Source organism: Cloeon dipterum, chromosome 2 (genome assembly GCF_949628265.1).
Source record: "Cloeon dipterum chromosome 2, ieCloDipt1.1, whole genome shotgun sequence".
Lineage (NCBI taxonomy): Eukaryota > Metazoa > Arthropoda > Insecta > Ephemeroptera > Baetidae > Cloeon > Cloeon dipterum.
In genome coordinates, this window is record NC_088787.1 from 10666854 (window position 1) to 10692225 (window position 25372).

General features: G+C 38.1%; 2 protein-coding genes across 3 annotated transcripts in view; one reads left to right on the plus strand and one right to left on the minus strand.

The window, feature by feature from the left end:
• Scp2 (Sarcoplasmic calcium-binding protein 2) overlaps positions 1–13229 on the minus strand; it is an 81973-nt gene extending 68744 nt beyond the window's left edge. The window contains exon 1 of one of the 2 annotated variants that reach the window (XM_065478774.1): positions 13169–13229. Coding sequence is in view for 1 of the 2 variants with exons in the window: in XM_065478773.1 (XP_065334845.1) it covers positions 12827–12839 (13 nt within the window). In the remaining variant the exon portion in view is untranslated. Of the gene's footprint in view, positions 1–12826 lie in introns of both variants that reach the window. The other variant, XM_065478773.1, reaches the window with a different exon arrangement.
• Positions 13230–21563: 8334 nt separating this feature from the next.
• LOC135936297 (uncharacterized) lies at positions 21564–25232 on the plus strand. Its single transcript, XM_065479058.1, has 16 exons — positions 21564–21579; positions 21634–21692; positions 21747–21849; positions 21908–22152; positions 22208–22282; positions 22343–22517; positions 22569–22665; positions 22721–22938; positions 23066–23144; positions 23413–23533; positions 23600–23709; positions 24376–24444; positions 24554–24587; positions 24648–24724; positions 24792–24894; positions 24947–25232. Exons 9-16 carry the CDS (start codon positions 23133–23135, stop codon positions 25204–25206), a joined length of 786 nt encoding a protein of 261 aa, XP_065335130.1. The 5' UTR covers positions 21564–21579; positions 21634–21692; positions 21747–21849; positions 21908–22152; positions 22208–22282; positions 22343–22517; positions 22569–22665; positions 22721–22938; positions 23066–23132; the 3' UTR covers positions 25207–25232.
• The last annotated feature ends 140 nt before the right edge of the window (positions 25233–25372 follow it).

Consider the following 25372-nt stretch of genomic DNA (forward strand, 5'->3'; position numbering starts at 1 on the left):
AATGGTGAATAACATATCTAAAAATGTTTACACGGTTTTTTTAATCTTTTTTCGAGATATTTTGGGCCCAAATTGAAATAACGTGGGTTTTGCACCCGAAAAAAGAAGGTTTAACTTGAAATTTTCCCAGATTTCGAGCATGAATATTAAAGATTTTTCAGTTAGTTGAGGGTTGGAAATCCTGCCTCCAAGGTTGGTTTTTGGGCTTAATTTAACTCACTCTAAACATGAAGAACTTGAAGTCAAAATTCATGTTTTTCACCATTACAAAATATTTTTATATTCCAAAGTAAAATTAAATTAAAAAGAATCACTTCCTGCCTAAATGACATGAACCTTTCAAAATTAGTACCTAATTGTAAGCTTTTTTTCTTAATAATTAATCAGACAGTTAAGGGGAAAGGTTGACACATTTTAATTTCGAGTCAAGTTGGGCGACCCCGCGGCAGCTTCGTGCGCTTCAAACACATCGCTAATTAGGCCGCCGCTGCTGGCAGTTGGCAAGCGACTGGCTGACTGACTGACTTTTCAAAAATTGTGCCATATTCAGAGTGGGCAAAATATTATTTCACGTGCTTATAAGCACGACACTGAGTGAGAGGGGAGACTTGGGCCCATTAAAAAGCGACGTGCGCGGCAGCAGCAACGGCGGCGGCGTTCGCGGAGCTTGCATAATAAGGGAACCCGTTGAATAAATACGTACACTCGAAACGAACTCTTTTATTCGAGAGGCGCGCCCGCTGCTTTTTGCCTTTGAGAGCTGATTATCATTTCGCCCTCGCGTCAGACCAGCGAGCTTTTGTCGCAAATTCATTAATCACGACCAACGTTTTGAGCCAGCTTCCATACGCGCACAACTCGCACATTTCACTTTATTATTTACACTACACTCTCGGCATTTATTTTTGCGGTGAACGTCACGTACTTTGAATAATTATTATCATCGTGTTTTGTCAAAGAGCAACAGCTGCGTTTTATCCTGCCCTTCGTTAATGCGGATTTTTGTTTTTCTTTTGTTTATTTTTAAACTGACTCGTCTCTGTCGTGCATGACATGTGTGCTACAATGGTTAAAACACTTAAAAAAAAAATTGGAAAGAGCTCAAACTTGTCCAGAGTGCCGGTTAAATTACCGTAAAAGTTTGCCCCGAAGTTTGCATGCTAACCAAGTGGTTGAGCATTTTATCCATATTGAAAATCACTATTTTTTTCTTCAGAAGGAAACTTTCCTCCTAATTCACACAGCATTGGATAGATCGTACCGAGAGGAATCGAAATGAAGCGTAAAATTATTAATAAGTCAATTAATTTTAGAGAAATTCTAAAATTTAATCACTTATTGGTCCTGATTCGATAATTTCACATTGTATAGATAAACTAACAGCTAAATTCCCCAAAAATAGACTCAATGAACCACTTCCTGAAGCCAAATGGTCTTAGTTGTTGGCCTGTGGATCTCCACATCATGTCATGTGCGTCAGTAAATTATTTATAAAAATAGAAAAAAGAAAAATATAGCTGCGGTAGGGAGTCTAAAAAATTAATAAATCACGAAACTGCTTTGCTCAGTGAAGAATCGACTAAATATGGGTGTCTGCGAGTGAAATTTGAAGAGAAAAATTAAATCCCTCGCAGTTAGGTGCGCATACCTCATAAGCAGTACTGTACCTTCAAAGCAAAATTCATGCCACTCTACCCTTTGCATAACATAATCAAGAAGAGCGAGAGCAAGTGAATAAATCTTGTGAAAGCCACTTGGCCTCCCTGTGATATAACTCTCCCTCACAAAAATTCACAGAGCCTAAAATTCCATTCTTTATTCAAACCTACTTTCTCGCAAAAAAATTTGCAGGGAAAAATCCAATTATCCTTTCTGACGGATACAACTGCTGCCCTCACCAAAAAATGGGTTTTCAGCAAAGCCAAAGCACCTTGACGTATATTTTTCCGTTTGAAAAGTTATCAAAAGCCACACACTAGGCATTAAGTTTTGGGAAACTCCGAGGATTTTTAGACAATTTTTTGGGAAAATTGTTTATGGTGCAAAACAGCGGGGTCCAGATGTGCGACAAAATTGGTTCACATTGCGCAGATGCAAGATGGCGTCTGAATGTTGGAAACAAAAAGCTCTCTTTGGATTCTAATACGAGTGTCGAGAGTTTGTTTTTACGATCCAAAAGACACAATCAGTACAAGTAATGCAAATTATGTCAAAATATTTACGAAAACTTGGTTCTTTTCGCGCATTTTCACGTGACCGTTTTTTCGCGCCATAATCCACCGGACGCCATATCTGCGCGTCGCATGAATCTAATTCCCATCTGGTGCAAAAATAGACAGGTTTTTACACCTAATCAAATTCTCTTCCTCGAAAATCTTACATCTTTTGGTCATAATACCTATACATAAAAAACGTGATTTTTTTCATAAAAAATCTAATTAAATAATAATTTCTGAGTGTAGAACAATATCCACTGATCGAAAAGCCGCTTTTCATTGCAACAAAAGCACGTCCTCGCTGCAAAAATAAATTTTCAATTTGCATAGTTGCCATATAATATAGAGGACAAAAGCGCTGCTGGACTAACTATTTGCGTTGCATACCACGGCGCGGAAGAGATGCTCACAGCCGCAAGCCACATATTTTTGCTGATTTTCAAAGTAAACGCGGACATTCCTGCGAGCGAATAAATAATGGATGGTGGCGCGTCAATGTAACTTTTGCTCGCGGAGCGCGCACGTCTTTAATATCGCAGAAACTTTGCCATTTGCAACCACCAGCCTTCCTCCACCGCCGAGTCAAACTTGACGGTTATTATTAGCGTATCACATAAAACACTGCACGTCCCTGGCACGATAAGAAGAGCAGACCTCATTTGCCGGCGCGCGCAGATTAAAAATGCCGCATTTCTCAGCAAAGGCATAAAAGTTTCTCCCTTTTTTACGCGAATTCCACCGCAATTGGCGAAAACACAGCGGTGCTGCCGGAATTGCTCAAAAGTTACGCCGCCGCAGAGTTGCTTGCTTAAATTTAATTCGCGCGCCCGCATGTGTATTTGTGTTGTGTGTTGCAGGTGCGTCATTCCGGGGGCGACAAATTCAATTTCCTGCTGTCGCACAGGGGCACGCGGAATCGAACTTCTTGCTGCTGAGAGACGATTGAAAAATGGCCACGCACGCACGGAGAAAAGAAAGTCTTTTGTCACCGAGGAGGTGTTAAAGTGCACCTGCACACCTAGTGCGCGGGCGGCTTGTTACTTTCCGCAGCTGGCGGTATTGGAAAAACGTTGCGGGTGCGTGTCGCCCTGTCAAATTTACCCCGCGTGTTGCAAAAGTCCTGTCAAAAAACGATTCCCTTTCTAGTCTCTTGACGGTGTAACTATAGGCGCAAATGTACACGTAAATAAACATAATTAAATCAATTTGTTTGTTTGCACAGCACATAAACCTATTCATAAACAGCGAAAATGTTAAGGGATTCCCAGAGGTATTAAAAATCCCTGAATAACAACAATAATAATAACAAGAAGAATTACTACCACAACACCCATTTACAATTTAGCTTTCCCGATTGCTTAATTTCATGTTTACATTAGCTGTTTGATTATTTATTTAACTGAATCTAAACTGAAAAAGGGAGAATAACATAAAAAATTATATCGAATGAGCTAAATTTTTCCGATAGAATTCCGAGAAAATCCTCAGAAGGGGAATTTACCACATGATTCCCACACGGTAAAAAAGATCGCGACAAGAATTAAAGAAAAATCAAGCAAAAAATAAAAAAAACAATCCCGTTTGATTTTTCGATACATTTGGCAAAATATGAAATTAAACTGTTCATAGGTCCTGATTGTATTTTTGTATGTTGTGGTTATAAATTGTTGCCATATTCCACAAAGAAAAATATCAAGCGACAATTTTTGAAAAATAAAAATGCAAAATTTCATAAATTTTTGCATCTATAGGGCTGCCACAACAACAATTCTGAGACATTTCCACTCTGATTTTAAATTTAATTACGTTCTAGATGTGCTGAAAATTAAAACCAGTTGGACCAATCACGGTAGACACGCTAAACAAAAATATAATAATTTTGAAATGAAAAATAATTGAAGTTTCTACCGCAAAATGGTTGAACCTTTTTTCAGCACATAAATATATATTGAATTTGCAGTCTTAAATGAAAAGTAGTAAGATTAAAAGCGCAGAGGACCAAAAACTCGCAAATTGACGTCGGAGCCAGTTTTAAAGAGATTTTAAAAACGATTTTTGTCACTTTATCGTCCAGAATGAGTCATCAATGCCTCAAAATTTCGTAATAATTTATCCACGTTTTAAGACATTATCTCCCTTGTGCTTATCTTTTTTGGGCTCGCCAGATTTTTCATTATGAAAAGTATATTTTGTGGTGAGTGCATTGAAAAGTATGTTTAATAGAAAAACGAGTCTGATTGTCAGAGAGGCAGCAAAACTATTCAAAAAAATAAGTTATTGTAGTGTTGTAGGCACCTAGAGCGTTTAATAAATTTTATCTTCTCTATAAAAAAGTGATAAAACGCGTACCCTTTATTTCTGGTTGTGACACCAAATCTATGCGACTCTCAGTCAAATTTTTTCGCTTTGAACCGGAATTGCTCGTACAATAGCATCGTCCGTCAGGGAATTGCTTGCGACAACCAAAGGCATGTGGTTTTTTCTCCCCAAAGTACGGCCGCACTCAATAACTCTGCATACAAAAGTGTTTCGACCACTCTGCGGTACTAACAGAAAAGCCGATGAAATTCGTTTTCGAACACTAATGTTGACAAGGCTTATTCTAGCACTTGAGTAATGGCCCATGAAGGAGAGTGGAGAGGCTCTGGGTCCGCAGTGAAATCCGGAGTGCCGGGGCTGTTTGCTATGGCGGTCTCGCCTCGCTGTGCGGCCGGGAAATAGGGTCAAGTATTGGCTTTTCGACGACAAGATATCATTCAGCCCCCGTTACCGATGGACATTATTGGATTGCTCGAAAGTGGGAAACGCAAAAAGAAGCCGCTTAACAAAGCCAAAATTCTGGTCTTCTCGAAAATCAAATTATTTAAAAATATTTTTTGCTCATAGCAAAGACGAATATTTTATCTGTGCGCCAGATTTCATCCCAGACACCAAACCAACTCAAATCATGAAATTTTAAGTGTGTGCCAGAATTTAAACAGACTCTAAAACCGTCTTTTGCTCCCAAAACTGTCGAAATAATGCCTGGAAGAATATAAAACTCATAAAATCGAGCAAAGTGGCACACTGTAGATGATTTTAAGATTTATTTTCATCGTAAAATTAATTTTTTCCTGTGATATTCGAAGTAGAAATTAATAGTGGGCTTTAAATCACAATTTTCGCATATTTTGGCCATGTCGTTTTATTAATATTGTTGATTTTGCTATCGGAAACAGGAGCTAAACCAAATATTGGACCTATATATTTTGAGCTAAAATATATCAAGGAAAATTTGGTTTACATAATTTATTAAACTACATATTATTAACAAAATTTCTGGCTTATGAAGGGCCTATAGGAGTAAAGAAATCAGACCATGAAAAATTTCCCAATTTTGATCCATTTTCATTAAAAAAAAATCGCCCCGAAATCCATCTGAATTTTGCCTAATAGATTTTTTAATTGCGAAATCTTTTAAAAATTGCTATAACCTTAAAATCTTCATATTATTAGCATGAAAAATAGACAAAAACAGAATTGGCTTCAAAAGCGTCTGAAGAAAATTCGTAATGTTTATTTCGAAACAAAAACCCAAAATGTTGCAAAACCTATACTTATTAGTAAATAAAAATGTAATTCTTATTTCGCTTTCAAATTAACACTAAAAAAACGTGAAAAGAAAAACTTTGCGAGATTATATTAAAAAATTAGCTGGCTGCTCGTTACGGCAAAAACTGGAAAGATTGAGTGTTCAAGGAGAAGAAGCGAGCGCTCGGAGGCTTTGCAAACAAAGCTCTTTGTTCTTTTGGGCGTGCAGTGGCCCGCCAAGATAGGTGCCAAGCTATAGCTGTATATTTCCCTCACACCAGCAGCACAGCAGCACTTTCATATATTTCGCCCAGCGAAAATCATTGCCCGCGCGCCACCATCGTTCGCTGCGTTTTTTACTTTACACTTTTTACGCACAGGTCCCGTTTACGAGCGATAAACACGGTCCATTTTTCACCCTCGCCAGCAATAAAAAAGGCAATTATTCGCGGCAATTTTTATTTTTTATTTTTTGCCTCGGCCGCAACCGCATCAAATTTAAACACTCTCACTGGATCCACTTTCTCCCTTTTAATACACAAAGAGCCTTATGATACTTTGACACGAGAGTACAGTGAAATGCACGCTGTAAAAATGTCCCTAATGTAAAAAACCGCAGTTAGTTCAAACCCTTTAGCTCTTTGTGCGATGCTGCTTTGCGATTGATCGTAAATATTTCAAACATTTGTGATTTTTTAATGTAACGATAGTTTTTATATATTAATTATAATTCTTAAGTCACTAATAAACTTTTTTTAAATTTTAAATATTTTTCAAAAAAAATTTAGATTTAAAATTATGTCCACAACATTCCTCTCAAAAAGTTCAATTGTAAGACTAAGAATTCTTAAGCCACCCCAAAACGGATTTATACAACTGTAACCTGTCATTTTGTCAGACGAAAAGTGTGTATTTTAATATTTCTGTATATTGAGTGCCACTAAAATTTCTCATTTTTAAAACTATATTTTTGCACAAGGAGTTAGAGCAATTTATGTCCAGATGAAAATATAGCAGAGATTTCATACAATTCTTGAGAGGGAAATGAATAACCAGACTTGCTGATCCTCGTTAATTTCAGAGTTATTTTTAAATAAACAACCGGCATTGGCGCCCTATTTAATGAAATAGGGCGCGTACTGGATTCGCAGAAACTGGTAGATGTAATTTAAAAAAAAAATCTCAAAAATCAACGAAGAGCGAATTTTACTACCGTAAAATTGTTGGAAATTGGACATTTCACTGCTACCTTTAATTTAAACACCACACACCTAAAAGGATTTAAAATTTCAGTATTTTTTCATCCTTGAGGTTTAAGGAATATTTTCTAAAAACTTCTGTAAACTTCGTAATTTCTAATTCAACCCACATATTTTCAGATTTCACTGTTTCGGAGAAAAATGTTACACGCGTTGACGCTGCAGTTCGCCAGCAGTGACAACCGAATGAATGAGTCACAAACATCCGTTTTATTTTGCCAGATTCTACATCATTCCAGCTTGAAATTGAAACGAGTTGATTTTCAAACCTTTGCATATGAAACATATGGATTTTTGCACCAAAACCTTGGTAGCACTTTAAATATGGCTTCAAAGTTTGTTTGTTTGTTTGACACGATCACGAAGGGAGGAATTAAAAGAAAAAATCGAAATAGTGACAAACTTTGACTTTTGATTCTAGACTGTGACAAAACCAAAAGGCACTTCTTCAGTCCAATTTATTGAATATGGAAAGGGTGAAATGTATGATTTTCGAAGTAGTTCAATATTTTTTTGAACGAGAATATAGCAAGCGTTACTAACTTTTTCAACGTTTATTTTCTGGAATTTACTAATTTTTAAATAATTAATAATTTTTTGAGGCTAAAAAACCTTTTGAGAACACAAAATTTAATATAAAATTATTTGCGTGCTATTTTTCAGATCGAGCTTGAGAGGAAAATCAAGATATAAACACGAAGAAGCAAATTAGTATTTTTATTTTTGTCCATTTCAAAACGATTTAATGTTTGTTTGGTGAAATAAAGTCTATTTATTTGGGCTCGAGGAAAAAATAAAATTCCTCGTGTCTTTAGTCTTACATTTTCTGTTATGTTCGAAAGTTTAAAAATCGACTTATAACTCAGCAGTAGGGTAGCGGGTTCTGCACGAAACGCAACAAATGAACGTAATGAAAAATATACATCCCAGAGCCACGCGCAACGGGAAAATTCGATGCGAGACTCTTTACTTTTACAGCTGCCGACAGTGGTGGGTGCGTGTTGTCGGTCATGTCGGCGCGTTCTTTCCCGGCCCAGCGTTAAATGGAGCACTACGGCAGGGTGCGATACAATCTAAACAGCCGCCGTCGATTCACGTATAATTCAAACAAAACACACACACGTACGCGTGCCGCCAGAGTTTGGTTGGCAGTTGTAGCGGCGCCGGCCGTGTTCCCCTGCGCGTAAAATTTTCTGTATTTCGGCGCGGAAATTAGTAGAGTTGCGGCCACAATGTTGTACTGTGAGTAATTTAAACGCTTTTAGCCGCAGGCTGGTGTGTGTCGCATTATTTCATAATAGTGTGCGACAAGAGAAAGCAGCAGGCAGGCGAGTGCGGGATTAAATTACGACCCTGCTTATATGCAGCCATTTAGCCCTCACGCGCGTTTACTGCCACGCGTACAATTGTCATAATTAGCGGCTATGCCGTCGACTTTTGGGCCTTGCGTTACTCCCAGTTTACGCTTTGAATAATAACAAGACAGAGCCGGATCCATATAAGCTTAATTTCTAATAGGATTCATGCAAATATTTAGACTCCCATGAAGATGCATTTTTTTCGAAAAAAAAAGGTTTCCTCGGATTGTGATTTATTGATGTTCCAGTAACAGTAATTTAATACAATTTGGATATATAAAAGTCAGGAAAATAAGATAGTTCAATTTGTAGCTCTTAACATATCAGTTAAATAAGCCCTTAGTGTTGGAAGCTGTAAACAGATGGCGCCACCGTATACTTTCGTAATGAATTTAATTTTAAGGCAATTCCGCTGCGAGTTCAGACTCAATCCTGCCACTGTGCATTCTTCACTTAATATGCTTTCTTTTGACATGCTGAAAACCAAAATCGGTTAAGCCGATCGCCGTAGAATCACGAAAAACAATTTTTTTAAAATATAAAATCTTTTCCGACGTTTCTACGGCAAATGGCTGGACTGATTTTGGTTTTCAGCACGTCAAAAGAAAGAATATTATGTGAAGAATGTACTGTGGCAGGATTGAGTCTGAAATCGCAGCGGAAGTGCCTTAAAATTAAATTTATTAAGAAATTATATGGTGGCGCCATCTGTTGGTGTCTTCGAACACTGAGGGTTTTTGCAACAACTGGAGAATTGTTTTGAAAACACAGAGTTTCTCACAAAGCACGCAATTTCAGTCATTTAAATTTTCCCCATCACTTATAAAAATAAAATTAAACCATGAATATTTAAATAAATAAATAAAATAATATAAATAAAGAGAAAAATCATTAAGAAAAAAAAATTATTTTTATAACTTCAGAGCAATCATTTATTCTATTTCAATAATTTGATACTCCCGCCAGATTAAACGTGCATGATTGAAAGAGATTAATTTGCAAAGTTAATTTAAATTTCGAAAGAACATACTCGCACACGTGGTTGACTAATTATAACTAATTATGCGGAAGACGCATGAAGAGAGACTCTGTTTTACACACCTGGGGCCTAATGAAATGCGTGCCATGCCGGGGCCCAGTCATAATCGGGCTTTTGCGCGCCTTTGCGAAATTAGCCAGCCAGCCTGCCTGCAGAGCCGAGCAAAAAGAGCGAAAGGGAGCTAGCAGGCTATACGCGGTGTCGCTTTAAAACGCGGCTTGGCGGGTTGGGCAGCAGCAACCCTAACCTAGCATCCTGCGACTGCTGTTTGCTCTTTTCCACGAGACACGAGAAGAGCAAAGGAATGCAGCACGGCGGAATTTCATCGGAACTGCATTGCGGATGGGTTTCGTTTAAATTTCGCGTCCTTTGCCACGGGTGGCGGATGAAATTGTATAAGCTTGCGAGCGAAAGCAGCAGGGCGGTTTGCTTTGACGATATGCTCGACAAAACACCAACATGCGTGCCTCTATTCGTATGGTAATGCACGCGGTGGCGTCAAATTCCGTGAAAATGTGTAAATTAATAGCTATGGAAATGGCTCCTTCCGGTTACACGGTTGAGAATTTTAGAGAATACGTAAGTGCGCAAAAACTGGTCAGAAAACAGAGAATTCGGAGCTAAATGTTAGGATTACTACGTTAAAAAGTCTATCTCCCGTAAGACTCGTTGAAAATGGTCTCTTTATATTTAACCTTACTAGTTTTAGTTACCAACTGCAGCCCGCCCATTTCATGGAATAATTAATATGGAGTTTATTCTTATTACAAATAAATAAGAAAGGTGATGAAATTTTTTTAAATACTTTTTACTGATTTTCACGTTTGTAAAATCGTTTTGTCTTTTCTTTGTTAATTTCCAATTTTGTTTTTTTTTATATTTTGCTGTGTGAATTATGAATTCCGTGTGTATTTTTCAATGAAAATTAACTGTAGAAAACCATTAGACAAAATTAAAAAAGCACCAGTTTCAATCACGCATGTCCTATTTTTTTTTCATAAATCCTGCTTTCAAAATGGCATTTTAATTACCTTTCGTCAGTTTAATTTGTGCTCACAAAATCATTTTGTTCGTTTAATAGTATTGCAGCAGCTGGCACAGTGGCAAATTTGCATTCGCCTATATGATATGCAAATGAGAGCAAGTTACTTTGCAAACACTCAAAGTTGACGAGTTTCAGATTTGAGATAAATTTGAATGCACACACGTATATAAGGGTGAAATTACAGTGCTTTACATTTAGATGAAAGCTAAATTAGATCCTGCTTCAACAATAGCAATATATGGCATACTTCAAACCAGGTTTATTCGCTAGTTTTCAAAGGGGTGAACAATTTTGTTTCACACATACATTCTTGATTTACAAATTTCAGTATGGTGGAAAATTATTCCAAGGAAATTAAAGGTATTCCTGGCAGTCGATTATTAAATTATATGGAAGACGCAAGCCTTAATAATCAAAATCCCTCACTTAATTAATTTATTTCCCAACGGTTGAGTCTCGGCTGAAATTAATCTTGTCGGAAGAAAATTTGTCAAGAAAACCGGATGAGTGATTTTCAAAGCACTTTCTGCTTACTGATGTTCGTGATTCATTTTACGCTACATGGATTCATTTTCCTCAAAGGCTTCCTACATTGAAATTGACAAGGGAAATCTTGAAATCATCCCAGGGAAGCATGAAACAAGAAAAATGTCGTGGAAATTGTTGAAATTTTAAGCAAATTCCTGATTTTGACTGTTGATTTTTTTGTATTGTAGAATAATCATTGTTTCTCCTTCAAACAGTCAATCCCTTAATTAATTGATGTTAACAATGCATTTTCTATTTAGATGAAGCCCATGTAGTTAGAACACTTCAAATTTGACCTCAATTTTTTTTTAAATAGCTCGAAATTAAGCCCCAATTATTTGAATTGGAAATTTAAATCAACCGATAATTTTACCGAAACTTCTGAAGACTGCAATAAGATGAACATACGATTGCTGAATTACGAATTTTTAAAGTAGAAACTGATTAATTTAAATCAACTAAATTTAAAAAAAAAGCTGCAACAAAATTGCGGACAGAAATCTCCGATTTTCTTTGAAGTCTTGATTTCCTCTCAAACTGTCAAACATTTTAACTTTGAATTAACTTTGACCCCAAATAGTGACCTTCGTCATTGGAAATGTAGCTCCTCTTGAAGGAGTAAAAACGGATGTGAAGTCTATCAAAGCCCAGAAAATAAATACGTGCGTTAGCTAAATTTTCGTTTTGAAGAATATTGACTGTTTCAACAACGTTTTCACCAGGAAATCGAATTAAAACCTACTCTATTGGTAAAATTTATGTGGAAATTGAAAATTATTAAAATTCTCTTCTCAATAAAGCATAAAATTGTTTAGTATATCACTTCCCAAGTTTCTCTCAGCCTTAAGACCAGAGACAAATTAGCTTTCTAGTTTAATTTTATTTCTCACGTCATGTGTGTAAACTTAAAAGCAAAGTTATACAACTCAGGGAGATAATTTCCGAAGTTTTTAGCCGAATAAATCGATCTTATAGGATTACATATGAAAATTTTTAGAAATCGTTTCCCGTGTTTAATGTGTTCAGGTGCTCGGCACCCCGCAAAGTTTCTAAAGCGACATAAATTGCGAGATTACACGGAAGACGGCATGCACAGCGCACGGGTATTTCCTTCAAGCCAATGTTCCGAAAGCTTAATCTCACAGGTAATGCATGCAGTTTAAAACAGGGTTTGCACAGTAACTGTGTCGCTGGATTTCCAAAAATTGAAAAAAAAAGGAAAGATATATTCTGATTTTTCCAGAATCAGAGGGAAACAAATACATTCTAAGAAGTAAAACATATTATATGTCAATATTTTATTTATATTGCTCCACGTAAATGACTCGTTTAGTATATATTTGAAGGATTCTTTTTCAAGAGAAATAGATAAATATTTTATCTTGGAGAAGTTTTAGAAAAAATATTTTTCGTCTGTGAACGATGTCTCCCAACATTGATTGGTTTAAAAATTAAAACCCACCGTGGAAAGTTTAGTGAAACATAAAAAGTTTAAAATATTCTTGGAGCAGGGATTTTTATGTAGGACTATGAGGATATTAAAGTTATATTGGAATAAAAGCTACGTTTAAGGAAATTTAAATTACTATTACCAATTTAAAAAAACGGATATCCTATTAATATTAACGTCTAAAAACAACCATGGGTTTTGTTAAATAACCGCCCTTTAGTCAAACCTTGTTTTAAAATTCAGCAGGAGTTGCGAATTACCACACAGATCATGCAGCACACGAAAGACAGACAGACAGACAGACATTCCCTCTGCGGCAAACGGCAGAGCATGCGGAAAAAATTGGTATTGGTGTTCTCACCTGCCCACTCCATAAACTTTGTAACAACAGGATTATTAAATAGCTCCGTGGTGAATGATTTCTAGTGCCAACTAGCGCGAACAACTAACGGGGAGGGGGTCCTCTAGGCAGGGCCGACAGGGGTGACTGCTGCGTTAGCTCAACTGTTTTTTTTTTCTTACAACTTGTTAGTCAAAAATTGCGGCTAAATCTGCTCTCAACTAACGCAAAAACTCACACGCACGCACACACCAAGAACAAACTGAGAAGCGGCAGCACTCTAAATTGTAAGTCGCGGGGTGATAGAATTTGTTCTGTTGCGTGAGTTTGGCTTTTTTGTGTGTGTTGCTGCAAAATGGGTACCTGCGACGAGACGGAGAGCGAGCGAGCGAGCGAGAGAGCGACTGGCCCGACTGCCTGCAGGAGATCCTATGCGGCGAACGGCGACCCACTGCTGCAGTATACCCTTCGCCTCCGACGCCACTTGCGATGACAGCCCCAGCGCCTCTGCGGCCAACCCCTGCATCAGGCGGCCGCCCTAGTCCCACCCGCCCTATTTTTACTGCTTGCTTCTCTGGGCGTTTTCTCCTGCATAAAGGAAAAAAACAGGTCGAGTCGACAGAATTATAATAAAATTCATACAAAAGAATTAATATTTTTTCTTAAGCCCTGATCACTGAAAGCAGATTTTTTTCGAATCTTTTGATTAATACCAGGAACCTAAATTCAACAAAAGTAGGACAAAAAGTCATGGAAACTGTCCAACTTCATCTATATCGAGTTGCATTCTCATCCATGCAACAGATATTCGCCCTGAATTTAGATTTTCATAAATGATTGAATTTTAATGTTTCCCTGACTTAAAATATTCACTCGGACGATCAGAACGAAAAATTATTATTTATTTTTAATTAAATTAAATTGCGTCAAACCTAGGCCTCGCCAGCAAACTTGACACTCGAACAACCCATAAATTTATGGAAAAATTTTACATTTCATCTCAGATTTAAAATCTAAAACCGGAAAATTTTTAAATTCAATTTTTACATACTGTTTTTTTGGTGGAGTAAAAAGACTTTAAAGTCAGGATTAAATTTACAATTTTTTTTCAATTTGACCTTTGAGGTTTCGGAAAACTTTTCAACACGTCTTCGTCCTTTTGTGCTGAAAAGCATTTGTTATTTTGGTTTCAATTTTCCTTTAGGGGTCCTAAATTTCTAATAAAAACTTATTGGGCTTATTTTTGTCAGATCTTTGAAGTTTGAAAACGTTTTCTGGCATTCAACTATTGGTACTCGCCTAAAATTTAGTGTCAACAAGCAGTTTGACTAAAAAATTCACCATTAAATTGAATTGATACAAGACAACAATGGAAATTCAATTGAATAGTTGACTAAAATTGGCTACAATTAGCAGTTGATCAAATTATTTGTTTATTTCTGCAATGAGTACTAATTGACAGTTGTATTTCAGAATTTGCCAAATTTCACGAAATATGAAAGGGTATTTGCAGCGGGGTCCAGATTCGTGGTATGCGCAGATATGGCGTCCGGTGGAGTATGGCGCGAAAAAACGGTCAAGTGCGAAAATGCGCGAAAAGAACCAAGTTTTCGTCAATATCGTGACATAAATTTCATTACTTGTTCGATTTGTGTCTTTTTTATCGTAAAAAAAACTCTTGACACTCGTACGGGAATCCAAAGAGAGCTCTTTGTTTCCCACATTCAGACGCCATCTTGGATCTGCGCAGTGGCAACCTATTTTACCGCACATCTGACCCCCACTGGAAAATTCCCAATTTTCAGGGCATATTTAAGGTAAGATTGAAGAACTTTTCTGAATTTGTCAGTATACTCTGATTTACTTTTAGGGGCCTTTAAAAAGAAACTTTTCCCAATTGGATATCAAAGTAAATCTAGAAAACCTTTTGAGCATTGAGCGTAAAAATCAGATTTAGATCCAAGTCCTTTCTTTTGCGTCATAAAATTTGCCTAATAATGTCTCATGAAACTGCCTCTTTCTCTCTATCGCCTATGCGTAAGTCGTGAATAAACTGAATGCTGCACTTTACGAGCTAATTTCTGCGCCAACTTCTGCCATTTATGGAGCTAATCTCCAGTGCATGCTCGTCTCGTTTTTCGCAATGCCGGTCACGCGTGGACCGGTGCCGAAATTTAGGGCCGCGCTGCTGCCATTGCTGCTGCTGCTGCTGCGCCTCTTTGTTTCTGAGAGGCCGGCGGCTTGTTTATTGTTTCTAATGCGACAAAGGGTGCTTGGGGTTTTTCTCCGCTCGTCTTTCTCTCTCTCTGTAGTTGCTGTGTGAGCGACACCGCACTGTATCTAAAATGAGTCAAGCTGACAAGGAAAAAGCTGGTCAGCGACGTAGTGACGAGGTTAAACCTTGTCGCGACAAGGATAAAACTTGTCAAAGTGCGATGACACGGTTAAAACGTGTTGTAATGAGAGGTTTTATCCATGTCAAAATATCCTGCTTAAAATGACATGGTTAAAACTTGTCAAAACGCGATGACACGGTTTAAACGGGTCGCAATGAGAGGCTTTATCCATGTCAAAATTTCCTGCTCAAAATGACACGGTTAAAACTTGTCAAAGCGCTGTGACACGGTTTAAACGTGTTTCAATGACAAGTTTTAACCATGTCAAAATATCCTACTCAAAATGACACGGTTAAAACTTGTCAAAACGCGATGACATGGTTCAAACGTGTCGCAATGAGAGGCTTTATCCATGTCAAAATTTCCTGCTCAAAATGACACGGTTAAAACTTGTCAAAACGCGATGACATGGTTCAAACGTGTCGCAATGAGAGGCTTTATCCATGTCAAAATTTCCTGCTCAAAATGACACGGTTAAAACTTGTCAAAACGCGATGACACGGTTTAAACGGGTCGCAATGAGAGGCTTTAACCATGTCAAAATTTCCTGCTCAAAATGACATGGTTAAAACTTGTCAAAGCGCTTTGACGCGGTTCAAACGTGTTGCAGCAAGAGGTTTTATCCGTGCTACGACGCAGGCAAACCGTCAATCTCGCGTGAGCTTCAAATCTCAGACTTAGAGCAACACCAACGGTCATTAACGATGTGCGTCCAGTTTTATCCGAGAATTCAGTGCGATACATTTGATTTTTAGTGCATATTCCCGCTCATGGTCGGAAGCTTTGAGGAATATGCACATTAATTATCCAAATTGTGCGAAATTTGGTGTTCGTGGTGCCTCTGGTGCTGGATTAAACCAAAAAGGTAAGACGCATTTTTATTTAATTGGGATAAATATCATAATTCAATGTCGCGCGGCGAACACCTGGGGCGGCGGTCAATTGGGTGGCCACGCCGGAGGCGGCCAGCACCGGGGAGGGGGGCATAACTTATCGGGGCGGCCGGTCAGAGGTAGTGGCCACCACCAGGAGCGGCCGCAGCGGAGGCGGCCATAGCACCGGGGATGGCGAACGTTTGAGCGGCTGGCCAGCGGTAGTGGCCAACATCGGGAGCGGCCGCGGAGGAGGCGGCCAACACCGGGGGGTGGCGAGCGGTAGTGGCGTGACCGCAGCGAAGGCGGCGAGCTGTAGTGGCGTGGCCGCAGCGAAGGCGGCCAGCAGCGGCAGGCTACCAATGACGCTTGTCAATTTGACAAGTTTTTTCCTTGTCAAATTGACGTTTAAAATTTTTAACGAGGCAGCCGCCGCATTAATTGGAAGCATCCAGCGTTAGCTGCGGCGGCCAGCGTGCGGCGGCCTGCGTAAAGCGGCCGTGGGGTGACAGGCCAGCGTACGCGGTGGTCACGGGGTTGCAGGCCAGCGTCCAGCGTACGCCACGGCGGCCAGCGTGCAGCGGCGGCACGGCGGCAGGCCAGCAGTGACACGGTTTAAGCTTGTCAAATTGACGATGACCGCGTTTTAACGAGTTTTAAGCTAGTCAGCGACGTGGCTCTGACAAGCTTAAACCATGTCAAATTGACGATGACCGCGTTTTAACCAGTTTTAAGCTTGTCAGCGACATGGCTCTGACAAGCTTAAACCATGTCAAATTGACGATGACCGCGTTTTAACTAGTTTTAAGCTAGTCAGCGACAGTATGCTCTGACAAGCTTTTAGCTAGTCAAGAGCTTAAAACCGTGACGAGTTTAAAGCTTGTTAAAACGCGGTCATCGTCAATTTGACAAGTTTTTTCCTTGTCAAATTGACCCATTTTAGATACAGTGCGGTGTACACAAAGGCGCGGCGGCTGCGAATTGCGTGTTATTGGTGCCAACTTTAGTGTCTCGCCCAACAACTTTAAGCAGTGCGCGGTGTGGCAGTTTCTTTTACTTAAAAGAGATTAATGAAGGAGGAAGTAGATCGATTAGAAAATTTAATGCAATTTTCCTACATAAGATAATATAGTACTTAATGCAACAAAAGAAATTTAATTTTTTCAACTGTTAATTATTAAAAAAACGCTTTGATCAAGTAATCTATCTTGATCGAAAATATTGATAAAATTTATAAGCATAAGACTAATTCTTTTCCGGCGCAAAATAACTGTTTTTAGTTTATTAAATTTATTTTAATTTAATGGTAAGAACTTGAGTATATTAACTGAAACCTAATTAAAAACTCAAGCTTAACCAAACGATCCTTAAGGAAAAACACAGCGGGGGCCAGATGTGCGATACAAATAGTTCCCACTGCGCAGATCCAAGATGGCGTCTGAATGTGGGAAGCAAAAAGCTCTCTTTGGATTTCCATACAAGTATATCAAGAGTTTGTTTTTACGATCCAAAAGACACAATTATTGCAAGTAATGCAAATTACACGTCACAATATTGACGGAAACTTTTTTCTTTCTTCTTTTTGCGCATTTTCACGTGACCATTTTTTCGCGCCTTTCTCCACTGGACGCTATATCTGCGCGTCGCACTAATCTGGCCCTCTTTGGAAAAACAATTTTATCTGCGGTGGTGGGAATTAGGCAAAATTATTTAAACACTGTTAATCTAGAGAATATCTGAATCAAATTGCTTTCCATTTAGCAAACTGAGAGGCTATCACATAATACAACACGACGGAGAGTTGTGAGCGGCAATTTGGCAGATCAGTCGACAAACTGAACACAGATCAAAGCAGCGGATGGTAAACACACGCAAGAGCAAGTCCCAAAGGAGCCTTTCGCGGCACCAATCACCGCTTTGATATACGTTATTCTGGCCTGCTCGCCCGTGTCCATTTAGCACCAACAGGTTGGATTTGCGGTGTAATCATCATAATTAAAACCCCTCATAATTAAACAGCAAAGTCTGACAAAATAAATAGCAAACAAGAGTGTTTGGACGGGCAAAGGTGCCAAATCGGTCGACCCGCTAATTGATGGAGAGCAGAGGCTGCTGTTCGTTGACACGTCGCAAGCGTTTTATTTTTTTTTATCAAGACGGATGGCTTGCTGATCCGCCGTTGGAGCTGGCGGCCCAGTAATGGCATCCATATCGTGTGGGTGAGCGGGCCAGACCGTTCGGTGTAAATGCAGCCGGCACTCACTGGCCAGGACAGGTGGGTGGCAAGGTTGACCCACTTTTTCTTCTTTGCAGCTTCGAATGGCAGTTGGAAAATACGAGTTATCGCCAGACACCTTACTGCGCTGCGGTTGCCGAGTGACTTGACAATGAGCTTCAATGCCCTTGCAAAGAAATAAAAATTTTGCACTTGCTCAATAATTAAATACAAACTTTTACATAAAACATTTCAAAATATTTAACTCTTTTAAAACCATAAAATAATAAAATACAGCTTTAAATTAATAGGATGTTTTTAATCCATATTTCATTGCTGCACATTAAAAAAAGTCAAAATATCTATAATCTCAAACAACAACTTATTCAGATCCTTCTTTTATTGGCCTCATCAGATTTTGAGCTGAATCAAAAAGAGAGCAGAAATTCCACGAAAAATCTTGCTACGCAGCGCTTTGGAGGTGGCAACCCAGCGTGAGGAGAGATTGAAGACGAATTTTTCCTTGTTTGCTTTCTACTCGACGAGTCCGGCGGAGGAAAAAGTGAAAAGTGCCCTTGGGTCTTACATTTGTGAAACGGCGCCTCGCAGACAGACGTGCTGTGGCCTTTTCAAGTGTGACCTTTGGCGCAAAGCTAAATTTGGAACGCATCACCTGCGTCCAACGATTGCGTATAAATGAATGCTGCAAGCCACCAGCATTAAAGCGGATCGATCGAATTTTTATTTAATCATTTCTGCGAATGAAATCCTTCTCCATTTTCTTCAAAACTTACACAAAGCCAATTGCAAAATAATTCCTAAATTTTATTAAAAAAAAATTAACTAAAAAATTGCACCATCTCCGCACTGAATTGCAATTACCAAAAACGTGGAATTTATTTTATTTCTTGCAAACATTTCATAAAAGCAACATCATTCGTAATTGATAAGTTTTATTAAATATATGTTACTTTTTCGTTTTCTGTTTTGAAATGAAAATATTTTTGCGCACCAGCATATTTAATTTATTTTTCACAATCTTGAGTTCTGCCTCGTTTGTTCTCGCACACTATGGCGGTATGAAATCTAGCCACTTGTTTTACGTTTTCGAATCTGCCAGTGACGGGGAATTAAAAAAAAATCCGTCTGTCTCCTATAGAGCAGCTTTGACAATGCACGCAGATGTGGAAAAATAGGGGCTTGTGAGGTATATATGTGAAGTGTGAGCGCTTGAAAATGAATAATATACTGCTGGTATGACAGCTCAATAAAGAACGCGTTTTGTGCGATCGGTGGCAGGCCACTTATCCAAAGAAAAACTTGGCTCTCGCGGCGACAGCGTGTCTGAGTCTGAAGACTTGTTATAGTCCACTCAAAAGCAGCATTTTTTGACATCTAGGACATATGAAAATGCGTGTGATGAGCTACAACCACAAATTTAAATGAACCAGAAACAAATCGCACCTCTCATAGAATAAAAAATGCGCTACATTTGAAAATGGTGCTTCACTAAATAATATAGTAGGCAGAGTACCGCCAAATTGATCGCCTTTTGTAAAATATTTAAAGCAAAACATATTATGTCGCTCAATGCACAGCAACAAAATTTGCATTTTTCGAGCAAACCAACGTTGCCACTGTATTGAAACGGTACACGGTTAAAACAAACCATATCATCCGTTTCGTTTTTGCTTCCTGCTCTGTTCGCCATCGACTGCTAAACAGTTGACACGTACAAATCGTCAATATGTGGAGCAGAAAAATTAAACTCTTGGTAACCACTGGAACATTAATTATTTTATGTGGTATGGTAAGTAAGAAACACGCACGAAAAAGACAAATGAAAGTCTTAAATCTGCTTTTTAGTTGGTACAGTCGTCTCAAAGAGGACTACCAAAAAAGCCAATGAAAGATTTAAGAAATTCGCATCAAGCTTCAAGAACTCGTAATTTAAAGAAATTAAATTGCTTTTTATTCACTCTGCCCGTTTTTCCAGCGGAGTTTAAACGCAGAAGAATTTACATTATCAAGTGCTGCGGGAAAAAAACGTGTTTACCCGCTCATCCAAAATTACGCGCAAGCATCATCAATTTTTTAATCTTTCTATCAATATATTTATTCTTACGCTCTCTCATCAGTCAAAAAATTTGGAAAACCACACAACCGTATCATCCACAGAAGTTAAAGAAACTTCCCAAGCGCCTAATCTAAAACAAACAACAGTTGACCTTCCAGAGCCTTCAATTCAAGCAACAGAGCAAACCACAGACCCTTATGACGCAAATAAATTAACGGACACTACAGCAAATCTGAATCCCACGGCAGGTAGAAGTGCAATGATTTATTTCGATGAATATAAATTGAAATTTTGCATTTTATATTTTTTCAAAGCTCAAAACATATATGGCACCAACATAAATATTTTAATATTGTTATATCTGCACCAATTTCGAATATGATCCTGCCATACTGCATGTTATAGAGTTTCTAGACGTGAAGTCAATTTATTTTTTATGTGCACTAAACTAACGACATTTATAAACAACGAATAAGTAAATTTGCCATCAAAGCAAAAAATATAATATTTCATTCGAGACTTCCGAAATTAGCTGGAATGATTTTTGTTCTCAACAAAAATCACATGGCACACTTTAGCAGCATTGAACTCGAAATTGGTGCGGATAATTAAAATGTATTGGAATGCCTTCTGTTTGCAGCATCAAAATTGATTCCGAATCCAAATTTTCTAAATTGAAACGAATCATATTTCCAGATAAAACAGATTTTGTTAAGCCAATATCAAAAGAAATAAATCCGTCCACTACATCTGGTGATGATGTAACAGAAGAATCGACATCGGCACTTTCCAATTTACCGGAAACAACTTTTGCTGCAGAGACACTCTCAACAGAACAACAATCGTCGAGTACTTCAACTCCAGCAACAATACATCAAGAAATTATTACAACACTCAAACCATCATCTGCAGCTACAACCACAGCAAAAATCACTACCAAAGCCTCGACTAAGGTATTAACAAATCGGCCGACGACCTTGAGAACATCATCAACCAAAACCACCACCACGTTTAGACCTCTTACCAAAGATGTGCGCAGCAATGCTAAATTTTCTTTCAGCTCTTGTATCAAATTTTTAAATTAATTTTTTAGAGACTATACACATGCAGCTCTACCAAGTGCACAAAAAATGTAATTTAGCTTATTATCTTCGTAAATATGTTAATTTTTTTTTGTTTTTAGAATTCGTTGGCAAAAAGTGATCCAGCATTCGGTAAAATCTTATTATAAAACTTTCTCATCATATTTTAACAACGCACAATTCAAGTGTATCGCTCTACTTGGTACAGTGCATGCGGGAGTTCATTCATTTTCGGAACACAACTGGTAACATTTAGCCAGCTATCGATATACAGTATAAATTATTTTTTTTTAAATCAGGTTGATTGGGAGGAAAACTTCAAAATGTGTTGCAGTGTAGGAATGGTCCCAATTTCAATAGAAAATGAAGGAAAGCGCTCTTGTATGGCGTCACAAATGAACCGTGAGAATATTTTAACTCTCTCTTTACTTTTAATTTCACTATATGATTAAATTTGTAGATAACTGGCCGTTCAGCATTTATTATTGGACATCTGGCAGAAAACTTTTCCACCCAAACTCGACTTTCGAATTTTGTCTTTCAAGGGGTAACATAGTAACAAACAAAACACCTAAAATGTGGGCTCCTGGCGAGCCTGTGGGAACGTGGGATAAACTGTGCCTTATGTTGGCGCTTGACAAGGATAAAACGAGTGCGTTGTTTTACGCCAGAAACTGTACAGAAAAATTCATCTTCGCTTGCCAGGTGGGATAGGAAATTGTTGAAAATATAAAGGATTTTTCTTTAATTAATGCATCAGGGACCGATGACCACCACTCCAGCACCGAATCCTCGCTACAACAACTGTAAAAAGGTGTCGAATTGCACGAAAAATGTAATAAAATCTTAAGGTTAATTTTTAAATGGTATCTAATGCGGACTTAATTTTTTCCAGAGCGCCCTGTTCACAGAATTACCAAATAAGGGCGTTGAATTGACGAGTCTATTTCACCAAAATCAATCATAGTAATTTAATTATGTTTATTTTGTTTATTTTAGATTTTGAGAAGTATGGAATGTGGTTGTTTCAATCTGGCAGAGCGTATTTGATCAGCCCATCTACTGCAACTGTACGAATTTATTTCTTATTTTGATTTAATTCTAAGCCACCTCTCAATTAGTGGGCAGACGCTTCCGCTACTTGTTGCAGTATTGGAATGAAATTGCTCAGCATCGACTACACCTTCAAGTATGACAGCCTGACTACTATCTTGACAGGTAGATTATTATACATTTTGACAAGTTTAAAACAACACCAATTGCATGTAAATAGAAAATAAAAGTATTGCCGATACGTATTGGACATCTGGCGCGAGAATCGGGGACAAGAACATCTTTGGCTGGTGCGCGACCGACAAAAGGGTGAGAGATGCAAAGTGGGCACCAGGCCTGCCAGGAAGCGCGGACGACTGTGTGGCGGTTAATTTGATAGACAACAAGGTCCAGATTGCAGACAAGAACTGCCAAAATACCTACAAGTACATCTGCGAGGTAAAAAAAAAACAATAATTTCTTCCTATTCTGACATTCAGATTTAAAAACCGCGGTGCACTAATTGATGACAGTTTACAATGTTATGTAGTAAATGAACTTATTTATTTTTAAAATTTAAATAAAGGCTAGAGACACGAGAACGTCGGCAACAGCTGGTCGGGCAATATTAAACGAATGCGGCTTACTTTACAATGTTACTGAAGGTATGTATCTCTTCAATTTTCTTTATTGCAAAATTCATAAATAATTCAAACAAAAATACCAATTTAGAACAAAGTGACTCTCTGTGGTCATCAAAAACATTCGATCTGCGTCTAAAAGTATATTTAAATATTAGTCAAAATATTTTAACAAGCCTGTAACTGCAATAAATTATAGTGCTATGTAAAGTGCGTTGGCGAATTTGGCAACTATGTCAGCTATGTTTATTATCATAGAAAATTTTATGTAACATTTTGGTCTCGGTTTTAGATAGTGGATGGTCAAATAGTGACACAAGAATTGATTAAATCGGCACAAGATCTTTCCCTCAGCTCCGACATGGACACGTACAACAAAAATGTTGCTGCTGCCTCAATTTGCGGAAATCAAGGTATGTAATATTATTTTGTTTCGAAACACAGCACTTACATTTCCGAGGAATTTGTGTTTTCATCAGTCGGCATGGACGAGTGTGACACTGCATCGCTCGCGTTTTCCTGCGTCCAGGATGAGTCACCGGATATTGTGCAGCGCGCCATACTGAATGTAGAAACAAGCAATGCAGTGGTACGATTTGAAAAGTCTTATTTATTGCAAAGCCAGACCAATTATTATTTATTTTAATGGCATTATGTGAGATGGAATGTGTTTCTGTGCTCTATTGGCAGTGCAGACTGTGTTATCGGGCGTAGTGAGCAACCCCAAGTTCCCCCTCCACTTTGGGGCTTCCTTGATCCTGCCAAATTTGCCCATTCGTGCCCCTAAAATCGTTGAAAAAGTTCAAATAAACTTCTTGCACGTTGCATAGGTGTTATTGCACTTTAAATTAAACTTCCTGTGCGTAATAACGGATATCTTACTCATGCACGTTGAAGGTGAAATTAAAATTATATTCTTTGGTTAAAATCATCAAAATCATCTCCAAATTATAATTCCTGGAACCCTGCAAACACGTTGTACCCCAGAGGTGCACCTCCTTGGATCCCGGTGCTTCCCTACCTAAAATCCCGGTGAAAATTTTGACCCTAGTCTGGCAATGAAGTGCAGAAGGTGCTCCCTATATAGCTTCTGTTTTAAAAAATTTTATTGAATTCAATTCACAATCCTGCATACATTTTAATCATTTTTCCTCAAACAGCTGGTCCTGCTCGTGAACGAGCAATTTAAATTGTTCAAGAGAAGCACAAATGCTGTTTTTGCGGTGCTGAAAAGCGTTTCATATTAATGTTTCAGGAATTTGCAGCATTGCCATCAGCACAGGCCCTTTGCTACGATAGCTCATTGGGGAAATTTCAATTCAATGTGCGTAGAATTTCTTGAGTATTAAATCATTCTTACCGTAACAAGTTTAAGATTTTCAAACAATATAATATCAGCACTGCAATTATTTGTATTTGCTTTTTGTGTGTAGGTTAAATGTAGAATGGCCTACGTGAATGAAGATCGTAAGATAGATTAAAATTCACCAATGCTAATCGTAATCGGGCTTCGACCTATTATTGCAGCAAACCCATGCGGAAAAAGAGCATTTTACAATGTTTGTGGGGGACGTAACTACATATTGACTAACTTCTACCCCACGGTATAAGGCTTATTTCATGTGACCAGGCGGTTTACAAAAAAAAATCTGGTTTTAATCCATTTCATAGAAAAACATTGATTATGCTTCTGGGGCGTGTGTGGAGTGGGGCCTGAAACTCGCATCGTTTGAAACATATGAAGAATTTATGTGTGTCGCTGAACTATTTGCAAGTAAGTCAAAATTAATTAATTATTATTTTAATTTTAAGAATACGATTTTGAGTGTCAAATCAAACTGTTTATGCGTGGACATCTGGTTCTTTCTGGATTGTGAGCGACAAGCCCGTCTGGTGTGGTTCAAATGCTCCTTTGGAGACGTCAAAATATCCGTGGAACCTTAATGGAACTGGAGAGTTGGCGGGAACACCTTTCAGTACAGATTTCTTTGTCCAACTAGTAATCCCTGCGAATAATCCTAAAGCCTCGTTTTTAAAGACTGTTACTAACAGTCTACAGCCAGGTGGAAGTATCTGTGAGAACTAAATCTAATAAAATTGTGGTGCTTCAGATTTAATCTTATTTTTCAAAGCCCTATATTTTTATTTTAAAATGTCTTTTCAGTTTAAAACTGAATTTTTCAATTTCAACTTAGGGAGATTCATTGAATAGAATCCTGGCTGGTATATTGTAATTTATTATGGTTAAAACT

Bases quoted from the DNA above. Each gene is read 5' to 3' on its own strand.
- LOC135936297 (XM_065479058.1), top strand. The intron at 23,710-24,375 runs GTACGATTTGAA...TTAATGTTTCAG, and splicing joins TAGAAACAAGCAATGCAGTG to GAATTTGCAGCATTGCCATC. The intron at 24,895-24,946 runs GTAAGTCAAAAT...TACGATTTTGAG, and splicing joins TGTCGCTGAACTATTTGCAA to TGTCAAATCAAACTGTTTAT.